Here is a 24,413-nt window from a genome sequence, read left to right as displayed (position 1 = left end):
ATTTTTTCCACATTTGTAATTGGATATCCCTATAACAAGATTAATTCCATTGAAGCTTTGATAATAAATCCCTTTTGTAATCATTTAAAATATTTTTAATGCAGATATGTAATTGAGTTTAGTGGGCAGTGTCATTTGATAAAACTAACTGGGTCTTATTAGCATGACATTTGAAATGATTAAAGCTATCTAGTGGTTCCTGATTGTGGTCTTTTAAATTAGTAAAATTATTTCCCTGATCAGTGCCAGCAGATGCAAATGTAATTGTTCTTTGGACCAGAGACTGTCAGATATTTATAGGGGATTATGAGAGAGCCAGTGAGCTGCCGAAGTTCTCCTAGTTAGGTAGACTGGTCAGAAAATATTAGATCCCCGTCCATTGCTTTGTCCACTCCAACATGCTGACTCTCAGCATAGTTTATTAACTCTATTTATGTCAGGAAGTATTTATTGTTGGCCTATTGTGTGTTAGTATAAACATATCCAGTTTCACTTTAAACAGTGATTTCACTATACTTTGTATGTTAGAAATGAGAAGAGTTGAACAAAAAGTGTCAGGGAGGAAGAGGGAAAGAAAGGAATAAGGAAAAAAGAAAAAAGCAACTAAGTAAGTCCAGAAGATATTAAAAATACAAAATTGTCCAAAGTGTTGTGTTTTTGCTATTAATTTGTGTCTCCCCCACATATTTTAGAGTTAAACCTTTTCCTCTCCTATTTCATTGTTACTATTAAGCTCATGTAATCATGAAATAGAGAAATATTCCAAGTTATACTTGACAAAAAGTAGACAGTGGGCTGGTTTTTGACCCACCAGTAAGTATGTTTTGTATCCAATTCTGAAATGTCTAAGCATGAAATTAATATCATCAATTCAAAATCAATCAGGATGTACTGGGTGATGTCCTCTAATTAGCCTCACAAATCAACCTCATTTTCACATTTTAATCATCAAAGCATCAAAAGTAAACCAGTACCTTACCTAATATCAAAAGAATGCAACCAATTAAATGTCACTCTTCTGAGCCAATTTGTTTAATATTGAAAATATTATTTCTTATATTTTCTTGTAGTTTGCTCCGATAAGTTTAAAATAAGAGAATGAATTAATTTATAAAGCACTTTATTATCTTTGTTCTAGCATAGATGTAGTATCTTTTCAATACTCTTATTTATCTTTGTAAGTTTTTTTCCTCTACAGATAGAATATTTTGAAGTAACTCTTCATATCCTATCAGTAGTCTGTCTTTTCTGTATTATAGGGTATTGCCGATCCTTGAAACTATTCAATTTGGTTTCCATGAATTATTCTTAATTTTCAATACCAATATTGTAATGATAAATAAATTTTCAAAGCTACAAAATGGAAAGAGGAGACTCATTGATTTAAAGTAATTTTAAACCAATCTGTAGCACTTGGATTATTTATTTTCAATTTAGATTTTAGTGTAATTTGAATATAATGGTCATTTATCATGATTACTAACATTCCATAGTTCAGATTAACAAATGTTTACTTCACTGTCTGTGTAAACACAGTCGTTATTATGCTAGTGTATCTATGCACGCTGAAGTAATATTTAACCAAGGAAAGCTTCCATTTTAAAATTAATAAAATGTATCTGAGTAATTTTGAATGCTTTCAATTTACAATGAATCAGTTTGTAATTGATTTTGCTTTTCTTCAGTGTTATTCTTTGTTAACTTGTTATATAAGTCACCTTTAATGCCAAAACTTCAACAAAGCCTTAAATTTCATTAATCCTTAAGTTATCCAACAAATCAGTTAATAGTTGTTAAGCAATTTGAAACAATATTAAAAAATCAAGGAAAAAAAAGTGTTGTCTTTCTCAGTTTCTCTGTCTCTTCCTTCTTTTGTGTCCATTTATCTGTTTATTAAACTTCCCTGTGTTCTACTTTATATGTATTTTGTATGACTTCACAGTCATGCTAAAGCTCTTAAAATTAAAAGGTAAGTAAAAAAATTAAAATGTGCCAACCCCGTGCTTGGTATATACTTTCTCCTCAATATTATAACTGTGGTTTTGTTATTTCTATATATTCTAAAACCTATCTTGTGTGCATTGTCTAACATTGTGTGAATTAATTGTGATTCTAGTTCTTCTGTGACCATATATTTTCTTTAAAATTCAACAGAAGTAATTTATTCAATAATTCGGATGATATATCAAACATTGTTTTCAACTGAGAACTAGTTGAAATGTGCTTTCCAGGGAGACTTCTGGCTATTGAAGAGTCTAGGATTCAAAAGTGAGATCCCAGCTCAAAGTGTAGATTTGGTAGATATTAAAATCATAGTCAAATTCAAGGAATAAAATATATTTCATTATGGAGGAAACCTTGGGAGAGAGATACAGATCCAAGTTCTAAGCCTTTGTAATTGGTCTATTTGAGTATGTGGAGAGATGAGCCAGAGAAGAAGCAGGTGGAATAAAACAGGTAAATCTGACTGCAGAGAGCCTCATGTTATTTTGACATCCAAGTTCTCAATAAAAATTATTTTAAACATTATTCATCATCATATATTCACCAAATCATGGAGAACATCACAGTTGCTCTTATTAAATGTTAGCAAATATGAACAACAGTTCAATAGCATGGAATACCACCAAATTGCTGTTGTATGTTATGGTTCTAAAGGATCTTAATCTTTTTACTTTTATAATCCTTTGAACAATATATGGTTTTAAAGTACAGTAGTATACTAATAATACAGACACTGTAACATCCTTTAGGCATATTTATAGTACTACCAATCTGTACTTGTTCAGAAAACTATTACGATATTTCAAATGATGAATGATCATTAGGATTTAAAAACTAGTACTATAAGTCCCTTGAAAATAAATCTCATAAATCCTTTCAGGGAAGTACCTAGAAAATATGTGTTTATTCACGTTGCATGTGAAAATTATGTCCTTGTGAATAGCATTTGATTATCACTTCTTCATTAGTAACAGACTTCTTTTAGATATTTGGTTTGTCCTTGAACACTTATCCTTATTGTCCTCCAGCAGTTGCTATCTAATAAAGATAAAGTAAAGCTATGCCTGGGAATGTGATTGGGGAAAAGTAGGTGGACACCAAACTTGATGAATGTAATCATCCTGGCATAAAGACACTGAGGGCCGTTCCTGAATTGGTTTTACAAAGAGAAAACTTTTAGCTCTGAAAGAAAATCAGATTTCTGTATGTCATCTTGGGTTTTCAAAAGCTATCACATATAAAATATTTTCTAGTGTTTTAAGGAACAAAATTCGACATAAAGATCAAGAGAGTACAAATGTGTTTTATTAACGGAATTTTAATCTAACAATTAAATCTTGCCTACTTTTTTAAGTATATACTTGATTTTCAATGTCTTTTCATTCATCACTTTTGAATTGTTTTGTTTAGAAAATCAAGGAGTTTTAAAATTTGTTGAGACTGTGGTCATTATCAATTTTAAAATTAAATAAACTGTGATGTTTTATAACATTGGAAAACATATTCAGATCCTTTATGTGAAATATACTGAGTTCATTTTTTTAAATTTATTTGTGCCACCGAAGAAACCATTCCTAAGGCAAGCTAATGGCATTGTTTGTCTTAGGAGAGCATGCCTGTCAATTTTACTATGGTAAAAATGCCATTTAAAATAGCTGAGCAAATTGCCATGTAGTTTTCCTAAGGATAAGGTGACAATTCTGCATTTCTACCTGAGTTTACTGTTATTTGATGAATGAGGCAATTTCCGATAAGACATATTTACCCAAATGGTATTTATATCAGAATATTTAAAATAAGATCTAATTCAACTTTTGAATATTAAAAATTAGCCCAGTCAAATGTATATGTAAATCAACTTTCGTTGATACCAAAGAATGATGAATTGCATTATTTTGCATGTATGTTCAGCTCTGGTGATGTTAAATGTTTCTCCTTATTTGCATCCTCAGGTACTTTCCCAGTTGTATTTCAAGACCTTTATAAAATATAATATGCAAACATAATGCATGTCATTAGTTTAGCAACAGGAGGTTGAATAAATGTCTTTCTTTTGGTTTATGTTTCTAATAAAAAGTAATTTTGATTTAAATTAGCACTATCTTTTTTTTTAGGCCTCCATTCCTTTGAAGGAATTGGAGCAGTTTAACTCAGATATACAAAAATTGCTTGAACCACTGGAGGCTGAAATTCAGCAGGGGGTGAATCTGAAAGAGGAAGACTTCAATAAAGATATGGTAAATTGGTTGTGATAAAAGTGTGAATGAACTAGGAGTGAAAATGAATAAATATTTGGAAAGAAATTAGATAACTCAAGTCTCCAACTGAATTTTCAGAACACATTTTGCACATTTTATGAGTCTAATGATTTTTATAAATGCAAAGTATTCTTGTTGCCTTTTTATTGTGAATGCCAAATTACTATTATATGGCCATGTAGGAGCACTTTTGATTTTAGTAAATAGCTCAGCAATTTCGTTTTGACCTGTACTATTTTAAAACTCATCAAGGGCAAAATGTAATCAGAAAAAAACTGTCAAATCAAAAAATAAACTAAAAATTTAATAAGAAACTCAACTATCACAGATGGCTGAAGTTTTGTATCAGTCATGTTTTTGGTAGTAGAACGTTTATTTCAGAGAAGGGGCAATTATACACAATACAAACATTGTGTATTAAAGTTTACCACAAAGTGGTTTTACCAAAATGTTGAGTAAATAATACAATATGTGTCTAAAATGTGTATAAATTCATGCTGCTTATTTCATAGGAGTAAAGAAATATGACCATGTGGGCTATTCCCAACCTCAGAACATTCTCCTTCAATCTTAATTAATTTCAAAATGTCTTCTACATATCTCTCTGGCTTGAATTTTTCTGCATCACATCCTTCTTCACTGAGTTTTTTTCTCCCTTAACCCTTCTTTTCACAATTTCTTTCCCCCTGTTCCACTGCCATCACCTCTGTGGCATTCTTAATGTTTAAATGCATAAAGCTAGAGATTTCTCAGACATGTATCAATGCTAGAGACTTCTCAGACAAATCTTAAAAATGACATCAGAAAGCAATATATAAATTTTAGATAATAAGCCTGTGGAACTATTTCCACCAATCTTAGTTCCCACTGGTATCAGTTCTGAGTTCCTGGAGCTGCCTCAACCAATAATCCCTGTTTGTGGGGTTTGGTGGCCTTGCCAACTCAGCTCATGGAAAGAAAGACAAGAAGAGGCTTTCCAAGGTGCTGAGTTACAACAACCTCTACTTCATGTCAAAGAAGAAAGCAGAGGGCACCGAGATGAAAAAGAGTGCTGCTTACCTCTTGGGCTGACCGGCAAACCTGCCCTAGAGCCCTCATTTGGTGTAGGGAAAGAAGTGAAATGGGTTCCATTTATGTGTACGCATGCGTGCGTGCGCGCGCATTTGTGTGTGTGTGTGTGTGTGTGTGTGTGTGTGTGTTTGTCCTCAGCCTTACAAAATGCTGTAGACTTAAGTAAGGTCCTTTACAGACTGTAAATATATAATATGTCTATATTATATGATCCCATTCTCTCTAAACAAAATGAATAGGTCTTCAGTTGTATGTTGAAGTTTAAGCATGCTTTATAGATTTAAATATATACATGCATACATATGCATGTGACTTTTGAAAATTGTCTATTATTTTTTATTCTTAGCTCATTGATGTACCTTGGGTACCATTACTTGATGAGCCTCCTTGATAGAAAAAGTTTTAATACTCTGAGTTGAAAGAAAATTAGGAAACTGATGTGAAAAATCACGTGGTCACGTATGCAATTATATTAGACCAGCACTTATTCAAATAATTTTATTTCTAAGCAAATAAAGTTAAATGTTGTTCTTGTAGTCTAAAAGAACAAAATGCACATTGAAAACTTTTAAAGCCATTTACCAATCCATGTTTTAATACTTATTTGATCTTATTTATTTAAAGACAACATGCATATATGAAGTGCTTTTTAGAAATTGTTTGAAAGGAATTTAACACATCATTTTTACCTAATACCCTGATATTTGTCCTAAATTTGGGCATTTAGATTTTAAATATAAAGCAGAAATTATTATATAGAAATCAGTGTACATTTAAAACAAAATATTTTCATTTAGTAGTGTATTAGTATTTTAAGATTTCCTGCCATCTCATACTCACATATATACATCTATATTCCCATATGCATCAGTTAAAATTAGAAATGATGAGATTAGTTTATTTGTCTAAACTTTTTGATTTCTAGAACTATGCTAAAAATCAAAGCCAAAATAGTACTTTCAAAGTAATTCATGTCTTATCTGAAATGATAAAGTACCATATTCCCCCATCTTCCTACATGTGCCCCTAAAAATGTACCCTTTAGAACTAGATGGGAGGAAATTTACTGTTTTTAAATATCTAAAGTACAAAATATAAAAGAAAGGCTATGTGCACAGTATCTTACAATAACATTCCCTGAAAGTTTGAAATTGGATTTTTGTGTGTGTTTAAATAACATGTTTTGTTATCTCTGTTAACAATGTACAGCTTTTTAAAAACCAAAATGAAGACTGTACTTGTCGTTTTTAATCAGAATGAAGACAATGAGGGTACTGTAAAAGAATTGTTGCAAAGAGGAGACAACTTACAACAAAGAATCACAGATGAGAGAAAGCGAGAGGAAATAAAGATAAAACAGCAGCTGTTACAGACAAAACATAATGCTCTCAAGGTATTAGAGCTAAAATTATAATATACCTTGCTGTGGTTTTTTTTAATATATATGATAAAATATATTGTGCATAAATAAAATCTGCTTAAGACTCTTAGTCACCAGAAATTCACTTTTTTTCTGTTCAATGTGTGTGTTTTATTTAGCATTTTTGAGTGGTGTCTGATTTTGAAAGACGTGTTGATTAAAAATTATGGCTTTTTGCTCAGAGGAACTAAATTTTTCTGAGTAGTAATTGAAAGACGTCAAAATGCATCATTCATATTACTTATACATTAAATTTTCTAATATACATTATTTTTATAAGCTACTTTTGTATTTGTGTTGAAACCCCGCCTAACTGCCAGAATAACCAATCTATATTTCCATTATTTCTGTTTCTTTTACTTTACTGATTTTATTTATAGTAGGTCCAATTTTTTGGTAACCTAATACTTGTTTAATAGGCCTGGATTCTCCTATTTTTAAAATAAACTTTATTGTGCCTTTAAGAGAGTCACTCTTTGCAACTAACTTACCATCTACCAGAGTCTAATTTCATTTATGTAGAAATCCTCAAAAGTAACTTTAATGCCCTTGAAGAAGTGCTACTTTCATATTCAGCAGCAGTAGTATATGGCTTCAAATACCCACGGGACGCATCTGTATTGTGCAGAAAAAACAGAATAAACTTAATTTTCCTATAATATCTAGGAAGTTCTTGAGACTGGACATACGGAATGTTTTGCGAAATAACCCTTTTTTGTACATGCTTTGCAATATTCACTATTTGCATGCATGGCTGACTTTCTAATGCTGTTAATTGCCAAGCTTTTCATTGTAAATCACTCTTTTAGAGCTATGTAGTTATATAGGTGGATCTGCCTAGTAGGTAGATGGAGTCTGCTTTCTATATGCAAATAAGAGGATAAAACCTTTCCCCCTATAGTCAACCAAATAAACACTGCTGAGAATGTAATTACACAATATTGTGCCTTCAAGGAACCCACAAGGAAAGTCTAATTGGCCAGCAGGTGTTCTGAAGGTAACTGCTGATAAATATAGTAAATAGAAAAGGCCTCTTCCTGGAGGGAGTGCAAAAGCAAACCATAATGTGTTTAGAAAATCAGAAAGCTATGTAATTCACACCCTTCCAACTGTGACCAAGCTTTCCGCAGTAGTGCTACTGGTCATATGATGATGTGTGTCCTATTGAATAGCAGTGTTTAGTGGTTATCTGGCATACCTCTAAAAATATATATATATGTGATGTCTCTAAATATTTTTGCATATGACACATCACTTTGTGTTTAAGAAATAGAAGGTATTTCAGACTTAGGACTGCTAAACCCTTTCTCTTGGCAAAGATGTGAGTTGTGTCACAAATAAGGCATGGCTCAATTCTCATTCACGTTGCTGTATCATGGTACCTTTGAAAAAAGCAGCATTCTATCTCACTCATCCCAGGCATTTATTACCTCCACAGGAGGTTTGGAAATTCAACACAAAATGTAAAATACAGTAAATTTTACATCCCCAATTTTAAACAAAATGGAGAATGAAATCTAGATCATTCTTGCAAATAATATTCTGTGAGTGATTAATCAGAATTGTCAACTCTACTTCCAAAACCGATCTATACCACCAAATTCAGTAACTTTGTTTATTAGCCAGTGGTTCCAATTTTAGTCCTTATGAAATGTCTCAAAGAAGGTCAAAACTTTCCAATATAATGAATTTTTCAGAAGTTCTTTGATATTCATTATTTTCTTTGGCTTGAGTTAAACCTGTGCATAAAACTCTAATTGCTACCTCTTTATAGAAATGAAAGCTGTATGCAGAGCTCTTATGTTCCCATGAGTTATAAAATGGCATTTTGGCTAACTCTGTTGATCAGGGAAGACATTCGTTGTAAGGAGCAAGATGATTGATTTTCTCCCCTTTGTTGATATATTAAATGAGACATTCTTATTTATCTCATCAGATTGACTGGAAAACATGCACTTTCTCTTTTCTTTTTTTTAAATAGTTAATTATTTTACATTTGGAACATGATGTGGTATTACAAGATAAATCTGCCCATGCAAGCCTTGGAAGGAAAAGCGTTTTTCTAACATTTAAATTGTCATTTTCATGCACACTCACAGCTATACGAGCAACAATAACATTTCTATATGTACAGCTTGGCACAACTTATAACTAAAATAACTTTATATTTGTAATCACAAAATGTTAATGGTCTATGAAACATTTTATAGGCATTCCTATAACGATGAATGTATTGAATGTATGTTGCTTGACTTTATAAACTTAAAATTTTGTTGATGAGCCCAGGGCTGGAAATGTAAATTTTAGAATTTTATCTATTTTAAAAGTCAAATACAAACTCACTAAGTTTGTGCAACTATCTAGTTAAGTCAATATATTCATAAATTAAACTATTTCACATATATTACACAATTTATCTCATTATCAGTCAATTAAATATGACAAGATTACTAAACAAGTTTGAACATGCCAAGAGAAAATACTTTTAAGTGTGTTGTTCATATTTCTTAGCTACCTGCACATGGATCCTGCCCCCAAATTTATAATTTAATCTTTTATTTGAATGTGTTGCATTTAAATGTGTATTTAACCTAAATCATACAAAAAGATGAAGGGACTCAATTTTTTTTATAAATAACTACAGCCAGAAGTGTACTATACATATATATTGATATTTTAATAATATCTGCACCATGAACAGGATTTGAGGTCTCAAAGAAGAAAAAAGGCTCTAGAAATTTCTCATCAGTGGTATCAGTACAAGAGGCAGGCTGATGATCTCCTGAAATGCTTGGATGACATTGAAAAAAAATTAGCCAGCCTACCTGAACCCAGAGATGAAAGGAAAATAAAGGTAATGTTGTTTTAGAATGTCAATACCAGATTTTATTGCTACAGTTTATTTACTTTAACTTAACCTGTGAGGATCATATTTAAAACGTTGATGTTCTTGTTTCTTCTATTAACGTTCTCTTTGATTTGATGCATTTCCTTGTATTGTGTTTTGTTTCAGTAAATGTATTGTATTAAGTGTTATTCAATTGGCATAATGTTGAATGAATAAAATGTTTTGCTTTTAGACAATGTAAAATGAATTAAGAAATGTCATGTGTTTTCTGGTAAAATTGTAATTGACTTTGTGTATCTTTGTTCCAGATGAACTAATGACTTATCGGTATATGGACGACTTCTTTCTCATGTTAGCACATTCATTTCATCAGACCATCTTCACAAATCAGTGTCAAATCTCTGTAGATTTATTTGCATATTGTCTGAAGATGTGTTTTTTCTGTTATTATTTTACACTTTTTATTTTGCTTTATTCTCTGTTGAGTTTCCTCAAAACATTAAAAAGCAAATAAGTTATTCACTTACCCTCTAAATTATATTCTATATGGATGGTCCCTAATAAATAATAATAAATCACCCCAAATTGGTTCAAGCCCCAAACACCAGAGAAATTCAGAAGAAAGAAAATGTTAGAGCAATTTAAATATTTTCTTAATTAGAACATCTAAAACTGAGCATTCAAAGCATAATTGAAATAGTATTTGGAACATTGGGTGAGGATGACAGTGATGCCTTCCATATTTGTAAATTTTAAAAGGTGACAATAATGGGACACCAGCCTATGAAATTTCTGAGACAAGTATTTGCTGCTTGCAGGTCGGTTGATGTGGTTAGCTAACTGCCCTGGGCCCTGTATTGGTTTTGCTCAATAGGAAATTGATCGTGAATTGCAGAAGAAGAAAGAGGAGCTGAATGCAGTGCGTAGGCAAGCTGAGGGCTTGTCTGATGATGGGGCCGCAATGGCAGTGGAGCCAACTCAGATCCAGCTCAGCAAGCGCTGGCGGGAAATTGAGAGCAAATTTGCTCAGTTTCGAAGACTCAACTTTGCACAAATTGTGAGTTGTTACTGGCAAACCCACGTATGTGTTTGCAACTACTACTCTATTAACAGAGGCTCCTAACAAAAAGAAACAAAAAATCTGGGTGCAATTTTAAACTTCTAACGTGCATTCTGAAAGTGAGTAGTTTCACTCACTTTAGGCTTCTGTAACTAGTGCTTAATTTTGCAGATTGAAGACATAATAAATTAACAGCTAATAGGAAAAGCCCCCTTATCAAAAATGAAAAAATACATCTTAATTTTTTTTGCTGCATCATTTTTCATAACATTGGCAATGTGAATTTGTCAATTTATCATACATTTACTTTACTTCAGTGTCTAATCCAAAAATATGTATTGCTTTCCTGAGATCATCCCATGCTAATTTTACTTTCTTAATGTATACATGGTAAATAATAAATATTTTGTGAAACATCTTATATCAACTTGCATAAGGTCTTATCTTATTGACTTACAGAATAATAGCTTAGTCCTCATACCTGGATTAACTATTAATGGACTACAATGCTTATTAGAAGAGTTGGGTGCCTAGTATGATGGTTGGCAATTGATAGCAGATTGAACAATGTCATTACTGAAATGTTATAAGCCAAAAGGAAAAGGAATGATTGCTCTTCTTTGAAACAACTGAAGGAAAGTTTGCAATTCTCTCTTTAAAAAGGAAATTCAAAATTGTAAGCTTGGTCTTCTTATATCTTTATTTGTAAAATAGGGTATAAACCAAAGAAATTTCCTGATAGGTACACTTTTGCTCCTATTCTGAGTTCTTGTAAAGTGACATGGTCACCATCTGTAATTATCCAAGAAAGTACTCCTTACAAAACCAGGATTTCAAAGTTGAAAAATAAGGCTTTAGAGTTACGTTAGGTTGAATTATATGAAACAAACAGATATTCAACATTTTGCCCTATGTAAATGGCAATTGCATGTGGTCTAACACATAGATGAAACTTCTTGGTAATTTCTTCTGTGATATTGTCAATTTCACTTAACATACTGTATATTTTTAAATACATTTAAGACACTTAACAGAACTTTATTTTATAAACATATAAGACAAAATATGCTGCATATTGTGACTTCCTTTCACACTTTAAGAAAAGTCATGAATACACTGTTTTCTATTAAATCCAATACCCTAAAGTTTAATAACAGCTGAATATTCTGAGCAATTGGAAAAAGTAATGTAAGAAATATTGAAACTGTACTACATTTGAAGTCTAATTCCATCTGATTGAACGTTTCAACCTATTATCCTTCACATTGGATATTATGAACATAATATGTCATAAATCACTCAAGCTTACACTAACAGAAAGCCTGTATGTACAGATGCAAAATGAAGTGAAAGATTAAGGCAACCATAAAGAAAATTCTAGTAAAATAGTTTTGCTTTGATTTAATAGATCATTCAGAGTGCAATCTTTTACTTTGAATTATCTGACTACTAATTCATTTCTCCATTCTAATTTTCCCCATGTCTTAGTACACCCAATATGCAGGATTAAAATTTGTTACAACCTGGGCAAGTTAAGTTACTAAGGCTTTATAGTTAAATAGACACGGGATCAAAAATCTCCATAAACCACCCTCTTAAAATGCCATTATATTCCTATATATGGTAGGCTCTCAACAAATATTTGTACAACATAATAATGATTGGTGAAGTAAAGAAAGCATCTGTGAACCAGTATAACATTTTTTAAAAATTATAGTAAAATACTAATATTTTTCCACATAAACCATTTATTTTTTTTATTTTTATATACGAAAGATCCAAAAATCAGAAGGTGTGGGGGGGCTATTTTTGTTTTAACTCTTGATTATCCATGATAATAGAAGCAATCAAAATATGTATGAAGAATAATCAATTTAATATTTCAATTATATTTGGATTTGGATTTTAATTAGAACTGAAAGATGATAGATGGTAAGTAGGTAGGTAGGTAGGTAGGTAGATAAAGATATCCAAGATGTATCTTTATGCTCCACCAATTACTAATATATTTTTAAAACTAATTTCACCATGGCCAGTGATTAGTGTCATTTACCCCAATTTTTCCACAGTAGAGTCATTTGAGATAGCCACAGCAAACAGCTTAATGAAAAGTTGCATTTGGAATAATCCTACAATGGTCCTGATGCAGCACAAGTTGCCATAGCTTCAAAATTCCTTACCTCTCCCTACATTCTCTTTCTCTATTTCTCTCATCTTCATTTCTCCTAACTGTCCCTTTCTGTTCTCTCTAGATACAAACTCTAAGTTTGCAGTTAATATTTCATGTCTTTAGAGTAGCAATTCAATGTAGTAGGCGGTACTATAAAGTGCTTAGCATGTAAGAGCACAGTTTAAAACAAAAAATTAATTTTCCTTATTTCAGAATAAAGAATCAGAGATGGGCAAAGCCATATAAAATTAATGCACTTAGGGGACTGTGTCTATGTCAGAGCTGCTGCAGTAAAGCTCAGAGAAGACCTGAGACTTTGTCCAAGGGCGCCATCATGAGGCAGCACTCAGCCAGACAGGAGTGTAGACCAAAGCAGGGTAAGAGGGTATCTGCAAATGCTGGTCCTCAGGACAAACCTGGAGACGATAAAGAAGGGATAACAGATGTAAGAGAGCAGGTAGAATTTTCTGCAGATATTGACAATGAGGAAACTCTGGCATTAGTTCGAAATTCAAAGCATTTCTATTATATTTCCTGTTGTTTTAGAAATTAGGCCACTCAGTTAAGACCAAGCAATGACTGCAAACTGAACATAAAGGATTTTTCTACAGAATGTATTATATTAATAACAGCAGTGTGGTCCAATAAAAAGAACACTATCTAGGATGAACTGCTCTCAATATGAATCCCAGTGACTTTGTCTGCTAGCTGTGTGATCATGGGTAAACCTCTCTCAGCCTCTGTACAATGTGGATAAGGATGTTTATTGAGGAGGAAATAAGGTAATATTTGTAGAACAACTGCTGCATTATGGGGGCCCAATAAATCAAAGTTTTCTTCTTCTTCTTTCTGTGTATAAGTTAACACTGGAACAGAAACACATTATTTAAAAAAATTATATTTTTATAAGCCATTAAGAGAATTAGGATCAGTATGTATTATTTGTTTAAAATATTAACAACAAATATTTTGTTTGATGCAAATTACAAATTTGATTCCATAATCCATGGACAGGTGGTTTTGTCTAACATCACAAAATATTCTCTGGAAATTTCACGCAAAGCCGATGACTCTATTGATGAAGGACATGATTCTCCATACACTTGGCAATAGATTTCTATTTGAATTCTTATCTTCTACATAAAGGTAAAGAGTGAACTAAGAAAAAAGCAAAGGATATGAAGACTTTATAGTAGAAAAGTATGCATACTTTTCATTAAACTTGATTTTAACATTTGATAATTAACCTCAGAGTGCTCAAGTAACTGCAACCACAAAATTGCCTGAGGATACCACCACGACCCAAGGCTCATGTGGAACTCTCAAGGAAAATAAGCCCACAAAATAACATTACAATGGATATGAAAAAAAAAACTTCTATTCATAAGCAATGTTATCAGATGCTAAACCATAAAAGGAGAACTGATACTTGAGGAAATCAGAGATAAGAGGACAATTAGAAAGGGACATTAAAATAAGTATTTTTTAATGCTCAAAAATGAAAAAAGGATGGAATGGAATTTTTACAGTGAGAATAGGCCATTTTGAAAAGTGAAGAGGAAGATTTGAGAAAACAAAATCTAGAATTAAAATATAATTACCGGAATAAAAATTCAAATGACTTTTTAAGTAGTGGATTCATTATGAAAGAAAAAAGAATACATTTAGTTGAAAGATGCTGAGGCAATTTTTGCTTTAATAAAAGTAATAGAGGATGTAGAGAATAGAATAGAAAAGCTCAAACATCTGCATGAAAATAGTTACTGGTTGAGAAAATGGGGAGCATGGGAAAGAGACAATATTTTATAGTAATGACTGATATTTAATAAAATTGAATACATTTCAATTTACATGAATTCTCAGATTGAATAAAGCTCAGCCTATGTGGAAAAAATAAAAACAAGTCCACACCTTTCCAGCTATGAATGAAATTCAGAATATCAATGACCAAGAAGGTATCATAAAAGCTACTGAAGACAAAAGACAGAATACTAATAGGATGACAATATTGACAGCAGCTGTTCGTCAACAATAGATTTTAGAAGATAATGGAATAATATCTTCAAAATGCTAGACGAAATTTCAAATATCAGGTAAACTATCATTCAAGAATGGAGACAAATATTTGCAGACATACAACTAGTTTCAGATAAACACGAACTAAGAGAATGTATTACCTATAGTTTCTTCCTAAAAGAAGTACTGAACAACATAGTTCTGTAAAAAGGAAATTGGAACCAGAAGAAAGGAGAAAGCTATATAAAGCTGTATAAAATTCCTTTGTCTGTATAAAGAACATGTATTAAAATACCCTGTAATTAACTACCAAAATTCTGGTAAGTGCCACAAAGGAAAACACACAGTACTACAAGAATGTAGAAGTTATTTGACTGACTTCAAATAAGAAGAATACAACTGAAATAAGACTTGTTCTAGATGGTGTCAACAAATATAAGGCTTATGCATAATGTGTCCAATATAAATTATTATGAATTATAATGTTTCTACATAACAAAAAATTTAGTAAACCTTCGGAATAGGCCTACATGCATGACCTGTCCAGAAAGGAGAGCAAAAACATGAAAAAAACACCTTAGTGGGAGAAGGAAAGAAATTGTTGCTTTTCCAAATACAACATACAGCAACTCCATTTGCCCTGGATAATGCTATTGCATCAAATACCAAGAATGTGATGCTGGTGTTCAACATTTTATATCCAACAACTTCTTACTCAACTTTTTTTTTTGTATGTGTGGCAGTCTGGCTCTGTTGCCTTAGCTAGAGTGCCGTGGGGTCAGCCTAGCTCACAGCAACCTCAAACTCCTGGGCTCAAGCAATCCTCCAGCCTCAGCCTCCCGAGTAGCTGGGACTACAGGTGCATGCCATCACACCTGGCTAATTTTTTTCTATCTTTGTCCGGCTAATTTTTTTTTCTATTTTTAGTAGAGAAGGGGTCTCGCTCTTGCTCAGGCTGGTCTCAAACTCCTGACCTCAAGTGATCCTCCCACTTCAGCTTCCCAGAGTGCTAGGAATACAGGCGTGAGCCACCACACCCAGCCTCTTATTCAACTTCTTATCTTGGATGCCTGTAGGCATCTCAAACATAACATAGCCAAGTCAGTAATGAATGATCCATCCCCACCTACATTAATTGGCACCTACCAAGCTCTCCAGATGTTAGTAAATTGCATTTTCACTTAAGTAAAAAGCCTAGACATCATTCATGTTTCTCCTCGTACATTACCCATGTAATTTATTTCAAATCTTGTCAGATCTACCTGCAAAATATGTCATTAATAGGACTGCTCCTCAATATGTGCATTACAGTAACTCTAGTCTACAACATCATCATCTCTCATCTGGGTTAATTCAACAGCCTCTAATCTCAACTTCCAGCGTTTTCTCACCTATAGTATATTCTTCCTGGTGACAACAGGACTCCTTGTAAAGTATCAATGAGATTATCTCAAGCCCCTGCTGCTCATTACTCTTTCAATGAAATCCTATGTACTCAAACTTTATGTCCCTTTTTGCTATTCTGCTGCCATAGAGACATAAAGGTTTCTTCTCTATGCTTAAACACACAGATTTAATTTCCATCTCTGGACCTTTGCACATATTGTTTTTTGATGGACTGTTTTTCACCTAGAGTTTTATATAGGTGCTATAAATTACCTAGCCATCCTTCCATTTAAAAATAATAAATATTTAGTAGAACTTTGATATATAATCTGGACATATAATATATGTATTTTCTTTTTTGTTTTCTTATTAAACATTTTATTTTGGGATAATTGTAGATTAACATGCTTTTATAAGAAATTATACAAAGATATTTTCCTTTACCCAGTTTCCCCCAATGCTAACATCTTGCAAAACTATATTACAATATTACAACCAAGATTTGATATTGATATTGATACTGTCAAGATAGTGTCTTTTTTGTTTCTTTAGTCAATTTTTGGAAGTATTTTATACTATAAAAAATATTTTGTTTTAACATGCAAAGTGGGAGTTTAAGATTGCTGTTCAGAACAGCAGTTTGTGTTACAGTTACTTTTGGAAGTGGGTATACTGAGGAAAGACAAAGCATCTGAAACTTAACATTAAGGTGGCAAAGGGTGAATACGAAGAAGGTTATAATAATGTGTCACAAAGGATAGCTTTTACTACACCTGAGTAATTATAATAGAATATTTTAGAATAGTTTATCAACATCAAAGTACACATTTCCAAATATACAAGTTCCTGAAAATTTGGTGGAAAATAAACTTGTCCATAGATTCACTCTAAATGCCACAAGAAATGTGTTATTTAAATTTGTCCTTAAGTGCATAAATTTGTAAAATGAAAACACTTTTATATGTGAACATTTCTTTACTAACTTTTTAAAGTTGTTTGAATTTGAATAGTATTTTACATCCACAAAAAGCTCTTCACATACATCTAGTTTGATCACAGTAATGACCCTCTCAAGTATTATTTTCATTGTCATTTTATAGTAAGGAAAATTGATTTAAATGAAGTTAATGAGATTTGTCTAAAGACACCAAATTTGAACCCAGTGTTTCACCAAATATGGTGGGAGTTATTCAAAAGACAGGAAAACCATCAGGTGTTCAAATAATTTTGTGATTAAGCAAAATTTCCTTACTCTAGAACTTGTCAGGGTGCTTGATATGTTAATACAATTATGAATTCCTATGATGGGGTTAGATTCTACAACTTTTACATTTGAACAGTTTCAAAAGAGAAGAGAACTTTCATTTCAGATTGATGGTTCTTGTTTGAGTGGTAGTAAAGAACTAATGTTCTTCAGAAAAAAATTTGGGAAAAATATCACTATATCATTATGCTTCTGCTGTTGGCGATTCTCTTAAAATTAAGAAGAGATGTACAAGAAAAGTAATTACAGAGCTGTTTGCCACTACCTTATGTAAAATCATGTCTGAGCCTAGATTTGATACTCTGCTACACATTTTTTTGCTTATTGTCTCCTATCACATAATGAAAAGCAATCCACTTTGTGAATAAAATAGAAGGAAAACATTTTCTTTGCATAATTTGCCTTTAAGTAACAACAAAGATTGTCAGCTGCCAATGCAACATCCTTGGAGAATTTGGGAACAAATAATTTTCTTATTTAGAAACAGAATGTTCTTTAGTAAATGGAGTTGTGAATGTAAAAGACTAATAATAGTTGCTAAGGGAAATGTTGAACCAGGAGGTAGCTCCTTATAGAATTTTCCTGCTCTCAGCTTCAATTTTGTAATTAACATATCAAAAGGGTTAAGAAAGAAATTAGATAAGCTAAGATTCTATGTTTCTCTAAATCATTGACGATCATAACTGTTATTGCCATTTCTATAGTAATTTTTTGGTTCTAGTCTCTAGTTATGTAACATAATCAGTTTAATGATTGTTTAGTAAAGAGACATATGTTCGGCTATGATCAGCTTCCAGGTAGATGACAGACTGACTTATCCCCTCACCCCACATTTCAAATGCATGAAAATTCTGAATCAAATATATTTTTTTAGAAGTTTAAACACATAGTGGAGCTCAAAATATATGGTAGAATCTCCCTTCCCTATAGGTGGCATAAACAAGCATATCATCTTATGTGATATTGAACATGGATCGAGGGCCTAATGGCTAGGAGAAAGTTTTCAAGGCCTTTTAGGATAAAATATGTGACAGTTAGCAACATGTAGCACAGAGATGAAAATAAAACCCCTCCTTAAACTTAGAATCTTCAAGGTCTGTCCTCTGCATGTAAAGGAAAATAAATATTTCCTACCCACAATGGAGAAAAGGAAATATTTGTACTGATAATTGCTTAGGATTTTCCAAAATTGATAAAAGTCCCAATACTCAGATTGGGAAATGTAGCAAATATCCAGCAGGAAAAATAAAAAAGAAATATACTTTATAGACCATCATGATGAAACTGATGAATTCCAAAAACAAAGAGACAGTTTGAAACGCAGCTGAAAAGAAAGATTTCCTTAGAAAGTAGTGACACTTAACAGCTGATTTTAGAGCAATGATAACAGCCTGAGGTGATACAATAATATCCTCAGAAGCAATGAAAGAAAAACTACCTATCAACCTGCAATCGTGTGCTCATAGAAACTTACTCTCATAAATAACATTAAAATAAATAATTTTTCGGACAAACACAAACTGAGTTTACTAGTATGAAATTCTCATTGAAGGGCTGTCAGTGTTGGTTTTTAAACAAGAGAATGACCTGAGACAGAAGATTGAAGATGCAAAAAAGAATGATGCGCAAAGAAAACGGTAAACAAATGGAAAAGCCTTAAATAAATATTTACTATATATAAAATTGTCTAGTTTATATATTAAACAACAGAATAGAACTAAAATGGCAGCCATCAATGACATGACATATTGGAAGTTTATCACCAGGTTCAACTCCTACCTTTCCATATGTTCCTTCTCAGTCTCCATTGGCGGTACCTCCTTCTCTCTTCTAATGCTGAAATGTCTCAGTGCTCAGTCCTTGAGCATTTTCCATTTTCCATCTATACCATACATGCCTTGCTGTTTTCATTCAGTCTCATGACTTTATTAAAAACCAGACCACTCTTCTCCCTTGAATTGCAGTGGCAACACTGTCCTTTCAAATTATCAGGTGAAAATCTACCCTTGTTTCTTTTGCCTATTCTTGACACAATGAATAGGGACATCATTTGAAAATATAAATTATATATAAATCTGATCAAAACCTTCCAGTGGATTCCCATCTATTTTAAAGTGAAATCCAAAACCCTTACATGAATTTCAAGGGATATCTGACCTGGCTAGCCCCCTTTTTGAACTCTCTGGTCATGTCTCTTAATGATTTACCTCTTCTTCATTCTGCTCCACCTACATCTACCTCTTCACTGTTCCTTGAGCATATCCGACATACACCCTTTGCATTATGTGTTTCCTCTGCCTAAAGTACTCTTCTCCCATTTATCCATTTATCCACGTAGCTCCTTCCATTACTGCCTTCAAGTTTTTACTCAAACATTTTATTTTTCGTGAATCTCGCTCTGGCACACAAACACACACACACACACACATACATACTCTCTCTCTCTCTCTCTCTCTCTCTCTCTCTCTTCATCATCACCTTGCCCATTTACTTTTTCTCCATAAAGTTCACTACCAGGAAAGTTCTTAATATTTCCTCTATTTTATTGATTATCTCTCCCCCCAAAAAAATGAGAACTCCAACAATGCAAAAAATTTTGTCATTTTATTTTTACTGCTGTGTCCTCAACATCAAAAACAGTGATTAGGTACGCAATACCTATTTGTTCAATTCATGAAATAATTAAGTAATAAATCAATGGTAAAAAAGACCATTTTAAGATTATTTTAGTGTGCAGAATGACACGTTGCAAAATTCATTGTGCATGCTAATAATTTTAAAGTAACATTTAACATAATAGAAATAAATTATAAAATTTCTGAATAGTAGAGGGAAAATACATACATAAACTATCAAAGTAAAGTTATTTAACCTCATAGATAACCATAATAATCCAAACAAAAAAACTGAGGTTTAAGAACGTTAATTGAATTGGACAAGGGTAGTAAGTAATTATATTAACGAAGGACTTTTAGTTCTCTGAATCTCTCTAATCTAAAGCCATTATTGTGTGTGAAATAAGATGTCAATTACAATTTAATATTCTTTTAAGTTTGAAAAATTGACCATTTTATAAATAAGACTTATACAACATATTACCTCATAAATATTGCCTAAAATGACTGGCTTTAATTAGGACAATAAAGTAAAAATATTAAAATAAATGTGTCAAACTAAATGCACTATTCACAATTATTTTATAGTTAGATTATTGCTATGTTAGGTATATAATTTTGTATTTATTCATCATCTAAATTAAAATTATAGTAATGGACTAAAGGCATAATTCAGTTTGGTGTCAAATATGTGAATAAACATAAGAAAAATAATGTTTCCTTATATTAATATACTGTGTCAAATTTTACTATCAAGTGAAAATTTAACACATTCTTCAGAAAATATTCATGCTAAATATATTATGAATTATGTATTTTTCAGAAATATTAGATGTAAATACAAAATTAACTGATTCATTATTGATATGGGCAGTTTTATTTTTATATAATTTTATTGATGAAAGTACAATATATATAACTCATTTTTGGTATCAGATAAAATAACTTCCTTCACTAAAATTAATATTCTCTTCCTTGGAAGGCCACAATATTGAAAAATTATTACATTTGATAGAATTATTTTAAAACAATTTGTTGTTTCTCATTGTGAATATCAATATTAGGCAAAATTTGTCTTTTCATAGTATAATAGAAATGATTATAAATATTTATTTTTATTGCATGATATTGCAGTCATTTTGCATTATGAAATATGCAAGACTAAATTTTTACAAAGTGTGTGTCTAATCTTTATTACAGCCTAAAAGACTAAAATTTGTCAAGCAACTTTCCTAAATTCCAATAAAGTTAGGGGCAAGGGTTCCAACATCCAGATACAGTTTTAATTATTAAGTTAACAAAGAGTTTTGTTCATGTTTCTTTGGTGGTGGGCGTGGAGGTGATATTTTATTATATTGCTTTCTCCCTTTTTTGTTAATTTTTAATGAGGACCTCCCAATAATGTCAAGGATCCTCAAAATCTCACACACTTACTGGGAGCATATAAAAAAAATGTAAATTTTATTTTGGATACATTCAATTGGTATTTCTTTAACTTAATAAACATTTCTCTCATGCTTCCTATGTGCCAGACAACACAAAATGTAAAACAACATTGGAAAATCCATAGCAATCATACAAAAGACATCATATTTGATAAATATAACTCATACAATGAAGAGAAAAAAGAACAAGAATTTTACACAGCAATTTGACCTCCGTTTGCAACACAACAATAAAAAGTATAATTTTCTCCAATCTAAATTTGCTTTGAAAATATGGAACACCAGCTGGAAGGGAGATCAGATGGCTTCTGCAGTAGGGTTGGAAATATCCTTCTGAGCATGCCCGGAACAACTGGTTAAAAATAATTAAATCACTTGCACCATCTGTGAATCATTCTGATTCTTCAATGATTACTTAAGACTCTCATTGTATGGAACATATTCAGAGAACAGATGAATAAAATTAATTCAAGTATATAGCTTTCCCCACTTTGATTTTCACTAAATAAAAAGGATTACAATGTTTTCAAGTTGGCTAAGTTATCCGATAATTCTTCTGCCCTGTTTTATGAGTCAATGGCTTTTGAAATATTAAAATGTGTTTCAAATTTAGTTTTATTTTTAATAATACAAATGCATTTATTCATGGAGACTTTACTATATAACATAATTTTATTTTAAAACATTCTATAATGTTTTACCCTTTTATTTATTTAATCTTTCAAGTATAGCTCAGTACCCATTTAGTAAGACACAGCTATCTAATAGAGAACTAGAGGAAAGTCCAAGTTGATTGCAGTCTCAAATTTAGCACCATATGCTATAATCATGAGCAGTTTTAAAAATTTATAAATAGCTATTTTAACACATATAAAACAGAGGAAAACTATATTTAGTGGTGACTAATCCATGGCCGAAAGATGCATGGATTAAATATAAACCAAGGGTACATATCTGTGCAAACTTAAGATGTTTAGATAATCTTGAGACATTATTAACTATTTAGCTTGATAACAATGCATGGGTACTTATTGCCAGAATAAATTAATTGGGAAAGTTTCTAATATTCCATAATAGTTAGTGCCTTCTTAACTAATAGAATGTCTGGGTGACAAAAAGTAAATAAATTAATTATTTAACAAATAGATTTATCTATAATGTTTATAACACTTTCTGTGATCTGTACAAAACACAGTTTGTTAACTGATTAGTATGTAGACAATCACAAATATACATGAAACATATGTATAATATCAGTCACACAGTATTGTAATTTCTTGCCTCATAGATACACTTGACTATTTATTTCTTATGTGGAAAATTAATTTGAGAGATCTAGCCTCCTCTGTATATTAGCCTCCCTAGTGAGAAATGGCCTCTTTAATCTATTGCCACAAAGTCCTCCTCTTCTTCAAACTTGCCAAGATGTCTTTCATCTCAGGGTTTTGCAACTATATTTCCTTTCACTTGGGCCTCTATTTCTGGATCTTTGCTTGCTGGTCTCCTGTAATGTAATGTTGCAGGAGACAGAGTGAACATAATACCTTCATGTGTGGCCTTCCTTCAACATTGTTCATGGCATCGCCTCCACTCTCTCCATCATGCTGGAGAACATAGCCAGCTTAGTTCCCTTCTGGTACTTACCACAATCTGAAAATGTTATGCTTATATGTTTGCTTGTTTATAATTTGTTTCCTACCATTAGAATGTGGGCTCCATGAAGGCAGGGACCTTGCCTGTCTTGTTAACTACTATTTCCCTGGAATATAGAGTCTGGTACAGGGCAGGTACTTGATAAAAAATGTGTTGAATGAATGAATGAATACATGAATAATATTTTCCTTTGGAATTCCCTGCAGTTCAGAGTTAGTTCATCTAAATTCTTATGTCAGTGTTGTCCCAGTGCCAATCTACCATGGTCCAAAGTTTTCACTGGCCCATTAGGAAAGGAAAAAGAATAAGAGCAAATTTGGTGAGCTTTTTTTCATAAAGCTAACTTTATTTATACAAGAATTGTCTTTTCTTCTGAAATTATGGCTTTTTACAGTTTGGGGGGAGGGTATTGAAATGGCCTTTCTCAAATCTCTTTCTTTCTTTATTATTTTATTGCAATGTCCTTTACTAGAAAAAGCAAAGGGTGGAACTATGTGATGTTCCCTAACATTTTTTGGTAATATTACCCTATGAAATACAAAGTCTGTGAACTACCAACTTGAGGAACTTGTTGACATGAAAGAGCACCATTCCTGCCAAATTTTTATGTTGATTGCTTGAAGTTTTTAGATTAAGGAAGGGAAAACACTAAAATCCATCATTACTTCCCATTTTTATGGCCTTTTGGGCAGGAGATACTGGCCACACAGGAATTATTCACTGGAATAAGATTCTGGAATTTATTTTGTCACATATGAGGAACAAGTGCAAGAACAAATACGCAAAAAGAATGACACCAGAGTATCGCCACATATGGCTAATATATTTTCAACTCAAATACTTGTAAATAATAAATGCACTAAAATGGTAGTTGCTTGTTTATAGATATTTTCATCCTAGAGTTTTAAATCCATTTTTGTTTCTTTTAATGATATAAAGAAGCAATAATAGCATAATTTAATAATGCTATTTGGAGTCCAAAACATAAATTAGTTTACTTTAAAACAGAAATGTTACAGTTTCTGGGCTTTATCAAAATTGAAAACTGAATATGTGAAGATCAAAAACTTGACAAATGCAAAGCATTGATATTAATATACATGCTTTTTTTTTTTTTACATTCTTCATTTCCAAATGACTGTAATGACAAATACTTAGTTCTTTGTAATTGACAAAATGCTTTAACAGTCATTATTTGAGTTA

At 31.9% G+C, this 24,413-nt stretch overlaps 1 protein-coding gene across 1 annotated transcript in view; it reads left to right on the top strand.

Annotated features, from left to right (window-relative positions):
• DMD (dystrophin) overlaps positions 1-24,413 on the top strand; it is a 2,517,447-nt gene that overhangs the window by 1,113,790 nt on the left and 1,379,244 nt on the right. Inside the window, exons 36-39 of the mRNA XM_012638704.1 lie at positions 4,119-4,241; positions 6,589-6,726; positions 9,455-9,607; positions 10,476-10,658. Of these exons, the coding sequence (XP_012494158.1) occupies positions 4,119-4,241; positions 6,589-6,726; positions 9,455-9,607; positions 10,476-10,658 (597 nt within the window). The remainder of the gene's footprint in view (positions 1-4,118; positions 4,242-6,588; positions 6,727-9,454; positions 9,608-10,475; positions 10,659-24,413) is intronic.

The sequence above is a fragment of the Propithecus coquereli genome, unplaced genomic scaffold (assembly GCF_000956105.1).
Source record: "Propithecus coquereli isolate 6110/MARCELLA unplaced genomic scaffold, Pcoq_1.0 Scaffold132, whole genome shotgun sequence".
Classification (NCBI taxonomy): Eukaryota; Metazoa; Chordata; class Mammalia; order Primates; family Indriidae; genus Propithecus; species Propithecus coquereli.
Note: the sequence above shows the minus strand (reverse complement) of the source record. Positions and strands in the feature narration are given on the sequence as shown.